The sequence below is a fragment of the Taudactylus pleione genome, unplaced genomic scaffold (assembly GCF_031769625.1).
Source record: "Taudactylus pleione unplaced genomic scaffold, aTauple2 ptg000172l, whole genome shotgun sequence".
NCBI lineage: Eukaryota > Metazoa > Chordata > Amphibia > Anura > Myobatrachidae > Taudactylus > Taudactylus pleione.
This window is the reverse complement of record NW_028284574.1, coordinates 2639604-2652500: the sequence shown is the minus strand read 5'-3', so window position 1 is coordinate 2652500 and position 12897 is coordinate 2639604. Positions and strand designations below refer to the sequence as shown.

The window sequence follows — 12897 nt, the reverse complement described above, 5'->3', positions numbered from 1 at the left end:
CAGACAAACCTCGACAACTACATAACACTTGCCCAGTTAAGAGGTGGCACATTTAGCTACATGCACACAATTGCACCATTAGTTAATGTAAATCATTATAAACACTTACAGAATTTAAAAAAATAATCCGAACACATCAAAAGCACTTTTGTTAGACAGATAAAACCTTTTAATCGAAGTCCTACTTAATACATAAAAATGTGCATGACTGTGTTCAGAAATCAAAGCTAATTTTAAAAGACACTAATAATGCAGCATAAATCTCAGATAAAATCAAAGTATCTGTGAATATGACATAAAATGCTAGTTTATGACTCACTGTGCTGAGCTTCATGTTGTGAGCTCAAGTGCTGTTGTTGTTGGGACCTCTTATAGGCAGACTCAGCAGCTTTCAGAGCTAGTTGGAAAAGCCTTTCTGCATCAGAGATTGTTGTCGCCTCTTCCTCTGCCAACAAAATGTAAGCTGTGGCGCAGCTGTATAGGGAGTTAATACCTGTTAGAGCCTGATATAGAAACAACACTTACATGTATAGAGAAGGGGTTTTCAAACCTCAAACACATTTCAGCTGTTGGTGACATTCTATGCTATTAAAGTGGGAGTTGAATAATAGACAGAGGGCCTGATTCTGATATGTACGTAAATCCGATAGTTAAAGTACCGATGTTTGGTGGTCTGCGTCCTGCATGATAGCTTGCAGTCTCCCTTTTAGCCACAGCATGATTGACATGCTAAGGCATTTGAGGTCCAAGTGGGGGCGGTGCCTGGGACCTTTGTACAAAGGTCCCAGTAGGTGTGCCAAGCCAAGCATGTGCGTTGTCGGACGCAGACTTCCTGGACTTGACAGGAGATGTGTTCAGATGGCCAGGATGAGTAAGTTTTGACTTGTGCAGCCTGGCCAAGGGCAGCGACCATTGTGACTTATGGTCGCTGTGGTGATCCGAAGCAGCGTCTACGGACGCTGCACTCGGATCGCGGATGCATACAGGAGGTGTCTATTTCCTACAGACACCTCCTAATGTATTTGCATTTTAGTTGCAAGGTATTGCACAACCGCTTCCTTGCGTCTCTGCAATACCATCCACATTGCAATCAGGCACATTCTAAAGGGTGTGGAACAGTTTTAGTATGAAAAACAAGTTTTATGCAAATGTTTGCTGGTTCTCTCCAACAGACCACTACCATCACACCTGCTATGTGCTGTGAGTTTATTCCAAGAACAAACACTTACACTTAATTACTTACTCATTAGACACTCCTAGAGCTTGATATGCAGCTTTTACTCTTGACTGAGGACTCCTCTCTCTCCATGCTTTCTGCATTACTGTGAAGTATGGGAAATATAAAATGTGAAACCACAAGCAGCGTGATACATACTGAAAAGGTGACAATTTGGCTACATTTATCAGCAGTGTCCCATGTTCAATGTAACATCTTGGATATTCGAATGTCTATTCTCTATACACTGATAGGAACCCAGAATTAAAACTGTGTGTAAACGAAGCTTAAACTTCATATCCATTTGGATTTGTTTGTTCTCTATTAATAAAGGAAAGGTAAAAGTGTTTACAACTGCCATAAGACACTGCAAAAAACCATGTTGGAAAAATATGGCACAAAAGTAATGATGTAAAGGATATAACTCTATCCAAAACTGAAAATTCATTTTTGGGTGGAAAATCAGCCTCCGAATGCACTTGCCAGACTTCTTGAGCGTGCCCGCTGATTAGACAAGTAAGTGCAAGACATAGTAAAGACATTCTTTCACAGATATGAAAGACCAACCATCTATTTACTGTATATGTATGCATTTTGAGCTGTAAAATTTCCTTCACAGCATGAATTACAGAAATCCAAGACATATACATATGTGATAGATAACCTTTGGTTCCATTTTAGTCAAATAAATTTAAGGAATTTTTTCAAGCATAAAAAAGGTGGAAAGATTTATTTACTGGCGGGATGATAGGCTAAAAAATAAAAAAGAACCAGTGTCCCTTATAGAATTGGAGAAATATATTTTACGCAAAGTACAAAAATCCCGCTTTATCCTTCATACACTGGAACACTGGAGATGTCCCAAAAGCTGCAAGGGAGAGAGCGCTCAGTGACTTTAGTGAAAGTATGCACTGATGACCAAGTAGCCACTTTGCACAACTGCTCAGCGGAAGCACAAAGTCTTACCACCCGATACACACATGCAATGTGCAGAATGAGCAGTAATCTACTCATGAACAGGCTGACCTTCTGTAACATATGGAAGGCGGATGAGAACCCTGATGAGGCAGTGGTGTGCAGTGAGGTCAGTGGCTAGTGAGAGACACTGGCTAGTATTAGAGCCAGATTTACACACACATATAGTATATGGACCCGAAAGAGGTATCTTAAATCCACCATTCAATTGGCAGGTTGCATAATAACATATTCCCCTGTATCTCAACAGAATTTACAGCACAGGAATACTTGAAGCCAACAGCACAATAACTAGAAATACATTCACCTGTATCTTAACAACTCAGGATTTATTGATTTTTACAATAGGTGGTTATATTCATGTAAAGAATCTCATGTATTCTAGTTAAGATCTAACACTAAAACATATTTAAAATATGTTGTCCAGGGCTTCAGTTTACCTAATAGCGGGTGCGGCGTTATAAATTTAATGGAACCTGGATAATAAAATAGCTACTTAGTGAGTAGTGATGTGAGTGTATTGAATGTATTAAACTAAACACTCACATGCTGCCTGCCTGGGCCCGGCAGACTGACACTCTCAGAGCCACAGACTACAGCACTGACAGTGACAGCCGGATACAGTCACTGTCAGTGCTGGATCTGATGCCCAATCACATCTGCCTCGCTGACAGAGGCGTTCTTTGATGTGGGCTGAAAGCATGTCCCTGTCAATGAGGCACTTGTATAGGTAACGCTTCTCCTGCTTTTTTAATGGGATTTTACTGCCCACTGCTTGGCCCCGCCCCCCGCTTCATCTACTTTACTATTCTCAGTGGGAGGCACCACTCTCTGTGCCTCCCAAACAAATTTTACTCTATTTCCACCGTAAAAATGATTAGAGTAATAGAAAGCAGATACTTATGACACAGAATATGTGTCATAAGTATCTTCTTTGTATTATTTTAATCATTAATGACAGGAGAGGCTCTGTCTCCCCTGACTGCACGTCCCTGTTTTGAGGCTGGCTATATTCTTCTCTGAGAGTCATAGAAGACAAAAAGGGATCATCGGTCCAGCGTAAATCTGCAATATGCTGAACATAGATCCAAAAGGAACTAACTAAATCCAGGGAGTGAACAGTTCCCTCCTCATTGACAGGGCGACACTGGCAAATGGCTGGAACCACAATCTGTTGGTTGATATGTAACTTAGAGACCACCCTGGGTTGAAACCATTTGCTTTGTTCTCAAGACCGCACAATCTTAGTGGAAAATCAAGAGAGGAGAACAGCAAGACAAAGCCCTTCGTTCTGAAACCATCCTTGCAGTTTCTACCAGGAGAAACTCAAGTCTTCCATGTCAAAAACTGCTGCTCAAAAGGTTAAAATGGCTCATTCTGTAAAGACTTAAGAACCAGGTTACATTCCCAGGAGGCCACAGGAGGAATAGAAGGAGGCTGAACATAAAACATACCTTGCAGCAGGGTTTGGCCTCCCGAAATCAAAGCCAGTCATCTATTAAAAAATACTGCCAGTGGCAATACCTGAACCTTCAAAGATCCTAGGTGTGGACCGGCATCCATGCCATTCTAAAGAAAGGGAAGAAATCTAACTAAATGGAAAGTAAACATGGGGAACCCCTTCTGTTCGCACCAAGAAACCTATGTCCGCCAGCCCCGATGATAACTCTTGGTGGAAGCTGGCTTCTTGCTTTAAGCATTGCTCGGATTACATTTTCTGGAAAAACCTTCACTCTGAGGATGGAGGATTTCAAACAAATTGATGTAATGCAGAGTGAGATAGCAGATTGGGCCATAGTGTCCTTGCTCATGGTACACTAGAACTGTACCTTGTGGTTCTGTCTGGATACCATCATGTCGACTTCCGGCTTACCCTACCTGTTTACCTGAAGTTTGAAGGCCTCTGGATGAATAGACCACACCCCTGGGTGAAGATCCATCCTCCTGAGGCAGTCTGTCTTCCAGTTGTCACCACTGGGAATGAAGGACGCAGCGATTGCAGAAACACTGCGCTCTGCCCACTACATGATTTGGCTGATTTCTTTCATTGGCAGTGTATTTTGGTGCCTTCTTGGTGATTTAGATATGCCACCACTGGATCTCCACTGCAAATCCCTAGTATAGAGACTGAGCAATGGTCAGGGCCAGAAATATCACTCATGGCAGAAGCTACAGTGCTAGCCGAAGCAGGTGTTGTTTGTTGCAGCATTTCCAAGTCTTACCTGAATGTAAAACTTTACTTAAAAAAAAATCAAAAACACTGGTCATGTTTTCAGTAGCCTTCTATATAGCGATCGGTTCCTTATGCACTTAAGGTGAGAATAGGCAGCCTAGATATAAGAGGGGGTTGGATCCAAAGCTCCATAAAGTTATATTCTAAAGTGCCAGTCTCCTTACACCACTGCCTATAAGATCAGTGCTCCAGTGCCACCCAGTGGATTAAAATAAAATAAAAATCTGTGTAATTTATCTTTTCTTCAAATTATAGAATTATAATAAGTAACATAGAAATAGAAGGAAAGAGTTATGGTTTATGAACATATCTAACAAGAAAAAGAACAAATGTGATGCACAGGAAAAATTAAAAACCTTTAGGATTTGGGTCTCTGGTCACTTAATCTGGAAGTGGTCACAGTGCAGCTACAAACAACTTTGTTTTAATGTATTTAGGAACATAAATGTTGAGAAATGGGCCCATTTAGGTATTGTTTCTTTGACCTTTAGAATGAAGACTGTCTATAGTTTTTTGCCAATGGCAGTAAGGAACCATTATCTCAAAAATATAATGTGATAGCAGTGATAGCAAGCTACTTTGCATAATGCTTTACAAATCAGAAAAACAAGGCTTGGTGAGAAATCAATAGCAAAAACAGAAATAAAATAACTACCAGCGTCATATGGTCGCAAGGAGTCTGTGTCACATGTAAAAAACGTCTGATGGTCCTGCGCTGACAGATTCATGTCATAATAAGTAAGGGGTGCCTTTCCAGTTACCCACGTGTATCTGTAAAACATAAGAAAGAAGAAAGTCCCAGAGAAAGGAGCAGCTTGTGCACAGAACCAACAGAGGTAATGTATTTTTGTTTTTCAATTATAATAAAATTGGACAAAAAGAGACCAATTGGAAGACGTACAGTAGTGTGAGGTCTGTGTAGGTAACTGGCTGAAGTCACTCATACTACACATAACTGTTATATACTGCAAGCTCAGTACAATGAGGCGAATTTCTAGTTAACTTGTTAAACACCATTTTTTTTTTTTCCTGTTGTACTCTGCCCCTCTGAAAAGATTTACAGTAGAGAGCAAGACACCAGACCATACAGCAATTATTAACGGTCACATTGGTAAGCACCACCGTAGTTCTATAGTTATATAGAGTATCAAAGCAACCAGAGAGCCTTTTATAAACAATAGAAAGAACAGGTGCACAGGTCTAGGTTCAGGGTAGATAGTGTAGCTGCTTAAATAGACAAAGTGGGAACTGCAACCCACTAAAAACTAAAGAAAAGAAAAAAGGTGTTCAGCGCTGATCGACAATAACGAAGTAACAATTTATTAAACAGACAAAGACTAAAAACAAGAAATAAAACAAATATAATGTTGCAATATTGTGTGGTATTGTTGCCGACTTACTGAACATTAGGTAGATATAATGTTGCTTAGTCTGGCAAATAAAAAGTCTCACCCAGAGTTAGTCCAGACAAATATATATGATCTCCCGGGAATATAAAGGTTTTTTACCTATTAGTTGACTAGAGTCCAGTGCACTGACCCGTGTCCCGGTGATTGTACGTTCAGTTCTCCTAGATCGAAGATGGAGACAAAGGTTGTCTTAATTGTGCAGCATATGTTGGTCTAGCAGCGGGGAACGGAGCTCCAATATGACCACACAGCCTGCACAGCTGTTTAATAAATTGGGGTAGATGTATTAAAAGTCGAAATGGTATCAGTGCACGTTATGCTTCTCCCCCATGTATTAATGGGGGGCTGGGCGCTATGAAAGCAGCGCTGATGGGCAGGGCAATGTATGAACGATCAGTTCGCCTGACCGTTCCGCCAGCTGCAGCCATCGATATAGACAGCTGCAGCTGGCGTTGCCCTATCACCACAGCATGGACAGTGCTGTCCCTGCTGCGTGGGCTGCTGGCTCCAGGACTACACGCGGGATCTCATGATGCTTGCGAGATTCCATGCAAGCTCAGTGGAGCCGGCCAGGAGTGACACACCGCAGCAGCACTAGGCTTATGCGCTGTGAGCTCTAGCGGGAATAGCCGGCCAATGAGATGTTAATAAATCTCATTGTTAATGCTTTGCCTCGGTAAAGAGGCGAAGCAGGAAAGGTTATAGTGGCATGATAAGTGCCGCTATAATACATCTCCCTTACTGTTAATTAGATATTGTCTATCAGCGCTGTACACCTTTTTTCTAGCCTTTTATAAACAACTGCTTGGGAGTTGTTCCACCTGCTTCACATCTGCAATTCTTCTGTAAAAATCTGCAAGTCTATAGGGGCCCATACATCTGACTTATTGTGTCGATCCTGCGATTGGAAACTGCTATATGCCAATTAGGAATGTCGACCGGCGGCCATCGATGTTCTCCGATCCATCGGAGGATTGGTGAAATTATACATGTTATTTTGATCATGATCAGCAAATCAGTGAATTCCAACATGTTGGATTTCACCGATCCTCCAACCCGGCATATAGGGATCGCAGCAACACGACAATCCGTTGCAAGTGTATGGGGGCCATAAGGTGCACAACCCTTTTTTTCTCCAATCAACACTAATTAGGCAGAAATGTTTGGTCAAAAATTTTACCCTACTGGACACCCTCAAACTCTAGCAAAAAACTAAAGCGTTGGGTGCTGCAGCAGAATGTTGTACACATCCGAAGGCAATATCATTAGAACCTAAAAGCTGAACATGACCAGAATATGTGGAAATACACCTCCAACAAAGGAAGAACCTGCATAAAAGCTCCGGAGGACACCTAAGGAGAAATAACACCTATAAATATAATTATGTATTATAATTATTTTATACAGACTATAGTTACCAATTGTAGTTCGCGGCAGTTGGACTGGGCCATTTTGATGCCACTTCACCCCCAAATACCTGGCATAGTTGCCCCTAGGAGCTCCCCCTAAAGGATATCCTGGAGGGGAGTCCCAGAAAATTGCAACTATCGTCTGTATAAAATTGTAAATAAGAATATCCCAGCGATTGATGGTGGTTAAATCTAGCCAGAAGACCTGAAAAAGTTAATAATTGATGTGCGCACACATCTAATAAAACATTAACAAATACGATGTTTGAAGTCATATATGTGAACAAAAGGAAAAAAAATTATATATATATATATATATATATATATATATATATATATATATAATATAATAAGTTTCTTTGTTGGTGAATATCTTCCACAGCTCTCAAGGTAAAGCTGCCAAATCTTACACAGTTATTTAGTATCGAAAAAGTAAGTTATTAGTAAGCTATTGGACCACGTAGTAACAATGCGACAGAGCAACAAATCTTATATATAAAATTAATTGGTCTGTTTGTTTGCTTGTTTGTCCGTCTGGTAATGCATTCGGACATCCCTGCACCGATTGGGATGAAACCTGGTCAGGTTTTAGGGGGTTTAGGGTCCTGGTCGGACCGCCTGTTGGTGTACGCTAGGCAGAACTTTGACCCGGGGAGCCTGTTCTGAGCCTTCCACTGTATGGATTTGGACGAAAACCTCAGAGTGGTAACATTGGATCCCAGAAGACATACTGGGGGTTGAGGTCCCGGTCGGACCTCCTGTTGGGGTACGCTAGGCAGAACTTTGACCTGGGGAGCCTGTTCTGGGCTTTCCACTGGATGGATTTGGACGACATAACATAATAAAACTTAATAACTTGACAATTTAAACCCAGGCAACGCCGGGTACTTCAGCTAATGTTTTTATATATAATTTTTGTATCCAATATATTGAGGTAACATGTATTTTCATCTTGCAATACTTTAGTCAGCCCCTGACAACATACACTCATACACTATATAAAGATGAATATGACTGATAATATTGTTATTTGGCTAAATCATCAAATATGGAAATGGATATATGTAGTCAGTACAAAATAAACTTGCAATTACAAAATTTCTCTCTCTCTATTGTTTGGATGGGTGTCATCCATTTTTACTGCTGCTTTGCTTTGTTTTGCAGAGCAGCAAGCAAGAGAGAGAAAAAGACCTCCCAACCTCCCCCCCCCCTCCACTTCCTCAAAGAGACTGGGGCAGTCCAGTGGTTTGCGGCAGTTCCAGCATTTGAATCAGTCAGCGCGGTCCCATTTATTCCTATGGAAAGTGTCCCCGAGTCCCCGCTTATTCGTGACGGTCTCCTGAAGGAGCAAATGCTGCAAGAATCCCTTGACAAGAATCGGGATGCTACAGGAAGCGAAGAGGATGTGAAACCCTTCATTTTGTTAGTAATAAATGAGTAAATGAGGATTGTGTCAGGGTGTCTTTAATAAAATATGATATTTGGTGTGAGAGTCCAGTTTTTTATTGGATTACAGGTGCCCTTAATGTCCGAGAATACTGGCACTTGTGGTACGACAAGTGCCATCTTGCCCAGGCAGGCTTGCTGGGACCTTTAGTCCACCTGTAATGAACAATATTTTCTATTTATTTATACTATTATCAATGCTCGCAAAGTCTCGCGGGTGCGGAGATATATATATATATATATATATATATATATATATATATACATACATACATATACACCACTATGTATGAAGTGAGGCGGCACTCGGAGTCTTTATAATCAAAAGGTGAACCTTGGCTACTATATACACACACACCACACACACACACACACACACACACACACACACACACACGTACGTGTATATATACAAACACTTAATAATAACAAATACCTGTTGTACTCTGCTCCTCTGAAAAGATTTAAAGGGTTCCTCCACACTTTACATTCTAGAAAGGCAAGATTAGTGTTACTAGCACAATCTGTAAGATTAAATATTACATTTGGAGGGTCCATTTGTCCCCGCATGGGCCTGCTAGATAAACATACCCATGCCCCCAACGTTGGTGGCACACAGCTTCTAAAAAGAACCCAGATATTCAATCCCCCTAGTACCAGGGCCTGACAGATCTCTTGGCAGCCCAGAGTGAATGTACACAAACTGTTTACAGAACATATTGTACTACATATATCAATGCTGTGTAACTGGCAGCCTGCGATCCACATCTGGCTGTCTCCTGGAGGTCTGTCTTATTGGGATCGGTATGAAATACTGCCGGACCTGTGTTCAAATCCTGACGACCAGCAGCAGTGAAGATCCCGACAGCTCCAAAGGTAAGTATTTACTAACTCTGCCAGATAAAAGCAACAAGTCGTTTGGTTAGTTTAAAAGCACTGCAGTTTCCCTACTTGAAATCACAATGTTTTTTTTAGCCAAAAACATGTGAAATGTTCTCACATGGACGCCTCACAATTTAGTTAGATGAATTCATTAAGATTTTCTCTCTATTGCAGACACAGGCTATCACCATTGCTGCTAATGCTATCCATCACAGAGACATGGAAAGAAATAGGTAAGAAAACAGACATGGGCACTTGACTGGTATGTTGCAAATGGACCTGCTCTGCTATTTCACGATACTATTATAGCAATTATTCATTGTTGCTTGATCAGTAACCACCACTAATAGAGGGGAAGAAAGAAAGAACGGAGAGCTGTTATATTGGGCACAGGGTGCGGGACATGGGTTCTACGTGATGGGCCAGCTAAACACTCCTATGGAAGTGGCCAATTTACTGTGTATTGTTTGCACTTTTCTTAATATGCAAGTTAATGAGGAAGGGAATGAGGCAAGTACACCAGACACACAATCACATTACTGGTGGGTGGGTGGTCATTATGTCACAGGTTATGTGACCAATCACAGCTATAGCCATGCAGCTTTTCCTTGTGTAGATTGGAAGTCCTGTGTTACTTGAGTGGCTTTTTCTCCGGTCTCTGGTTTTGGTCACAAAATTTGATCTCTAATTTACACATTTTCTCTAGGAAGATATTAATATGCTTGGCAGAAGTGTTAAAAACGTCTAGTAAATACTGATTAGAATTATTGCGTTACACAAACCAGACAGAATGTGGCATGAATATAGCAAAGGGCAAATACTGCAGGCTAATTATTTATTGATGCCTATGCCAGGTGTGTATGGGGTCCTCAGAGACAGCACTATTGTAAGTGGCAGTAAAATAACTGAGAAAACGATGCAGACACCAGGAATAGTTCCCTTGCCAGCAGTAATTACATAGAGGCATTCTGTTTGGAAGCATTGTGAGTTTTCTGTTCATGTGGACAAGTCCTAACACAAAAAATACCAATTTCTGTTAGTACAACTAAATCCTAATTATCACAATGCAAGGAATACTCAACACAGAAGGTTTTAACCCATTATAACCTGGAAAAGGTTCACAATCTGCCTGTTACACAGGGGATACATTATTTTCTCAGGTTAACCAAATTAATGTTATATTTGCCTGGAACAGATATGACATGTCGGCAGCGGGGATTGGGGGTAAGACACCAGACAGAGAAGCCGGCATTGCCGGAGGGCGGCATGATGTATGACATTGGAGGGGAGGAGCTGGCAGCACGGGGGGGTGGCACACTGGGTAGAGGATGCGGGGGTGGGAGCAGATACACTTGGCTGAGAATACAGGGAGGGAGAAGGCACACTGGGCAGATGATGATTCGGGGAGGGAGAAGGCACACTGAGCAGATGATGATTCGGAGAGGGAGAAGGCACACTTGGCAGATGATGTGGGGAGGGAGAAGGCGCACTGGACAGATGATGTGGGGAGGGAGAAGGCGCACTGGACAGAGGATGTAGGGAGGGAGAAGGCACACTTGGCAAAGGATGTGGGGAGGGAGAAGGCACACTGGGCAGATGTGGGGACGGAGAAGGCACACTGGGCAGATGATGTGGGGAGGGAGAAGGCGCACTGGGCAGATGATGTGGGGAGGGAGAAGGCGCTCTGGGCAGATGATGTGGGGAGGGAGAAGGCGCACTGGGCAGATGATGTGGGGAGGGAGAAGGCGCACTGGACAGAGGATGTGGGGACGGAGAAGGCACACTGGGCAGATGATGTGGGGAGGGAGAAGGCGCTCTGGGCAGATGATGTGGGGAGGGAGAAGGCACACTGGGCAGATGATGATTCGGGGAGGGAGAAGGCCCACTGGGCAGATGATGATTCGGGGAGGGAGAAGGCCCACTGGGCAGATGATGTGGGGAGGGAGAAGGCCCACTGGGCAGATGATGTGGGGAGGGAGAAGGCACACTGGGCAGATGATGTGGGGAGGGAGAAGGCACACTGGGCAGATGATGTGGGGAGCGAGCTCCGGAGAAACAGGAGAAGTATTGCACGATTCCAAAAATCTGTCTCCGCAGAAAGAGCAGATTTTTGGAAGTGCTAATTAAGTAAAGGAGGCATGATCAATGCCTCCGATATTTACAATGAACTTGCAGGGAGTTCAATCCATAATTACCCCCACATACTTTATTTTCATCATGTATAGTAGTGAGGCACTTCTCCCAAAAAGAAGGCCACGAGAGAAGGGGCATGACTTTATGACACCCCCCCCTTTTCATTACTCTTGGGGGGCTGCCCCCAAGCTCTCCTGTCTCTGTGAATAGATGCCAGGCGCATGATCGCTGCATCACAATTTTGCCCAAATGAAAAACACTTCGACCGGCAGGTTGTTCTAGCGGGGCATCGCCAAAAGGGCAAGGCGCATTCTGCCCTTTTGAAATCAGGCAGGGCGCGGCGCCCCACTAAAGCAGCCTAGCGGGAATGCTACATAGGTCCCATAAAGTAAAATGGGAGGGGGTGGCGAAAAGGACCTGTCACTTTTGAGTATCTTATTTGTGTGATTAAGAGTTAAACACCATATCATTATCCAATATAATATATTGTGTATATATATATATATATATATATATATATATATATATATACAAAACTAAATCTTAAAATAACACATACAGCTGTCATGAGTTCTGTCATTTTCTAATGATTTGTAGGAACCCTAAAAGTTCATATCTACATGTACTTGAGGGCATCAAGTTTTCAATCCTATTAGGAACCATTGAACGAACAGCAACTATATGCAAAACAGTATTCAGATAGAAGGAATTTACACTGAAAAAGACAAATAGTTATTTTATGCTATATAGCTAATTTGACATGCACACTTATCATGAATCAGCAGCTAAAACCCCTAGGTGTATGAGCGAGAGACATGATGTGTTCTCACTAAGCTACACACTGAGTCACATTGAATTCTGCACCCGTGACCCCGTCTGAGTCAATCAAGTGGGAACTAGACTGTGCAACATCTGCTTTTTACACCCAGCAAGTCTTCATTGGTGAATATGTTCAGCTTATTCTGTAACTGTGCAAAACCCTGTCAATAGATAAATGTAACAGAGCTATTTGTAATAATAAATTAATATAACTGGTGTGTCAAAAAATGTTTTTAATAAAACATATTTAAAAACAAACAGTCCAGTAAACCATCAGTGTCTGCAACTTCCATCACCAATAGACTAACAGAGAGCCATTATTTTTCTAGAGTCTGCAAGTAATCAGCATGCTCTGCACTCCAGCAGCAGACATCA

At 42.2% G+C, this 12897-nt stretch overlaps 1 protein-coding gene across 4 annotated transcripts in view; it reads right to left on the bottom strand.

The window, feature by feature from the left end:
• ST7L (suppression of tumorigenicity 7 like) overlaps positions 1-12897 on the bottom strand; it is a 72432-nt gene that overhangs the window by 43108 nt on the left and 16427 nt on the right. For 3 of the 4 annotated variants that reach the window (XM_088475417.1, XM_088475414.1, XM_088475415.1), the window contains exons 4-7: positions 9125-9179; positions 5080-5195; positions 1244-1322; positions 320-474 (exon numbers count right to left, since the gene is read on the bottom strand). In XM_088475417.1, the coding sequence (XP_088331543.1) occupies positions 320-474; positions 1244-1322; positions 5080-5195; positions 9125-9179 (405 nt within the window). The remainder of the gene's footprint in view (positions 1-319; positions 475-1243; positions 1323-5079; positions 5196-9124; positions 9180-12897) is intronic. The other variant, XM_088475416.1, reaches the window with a different exon arrangement.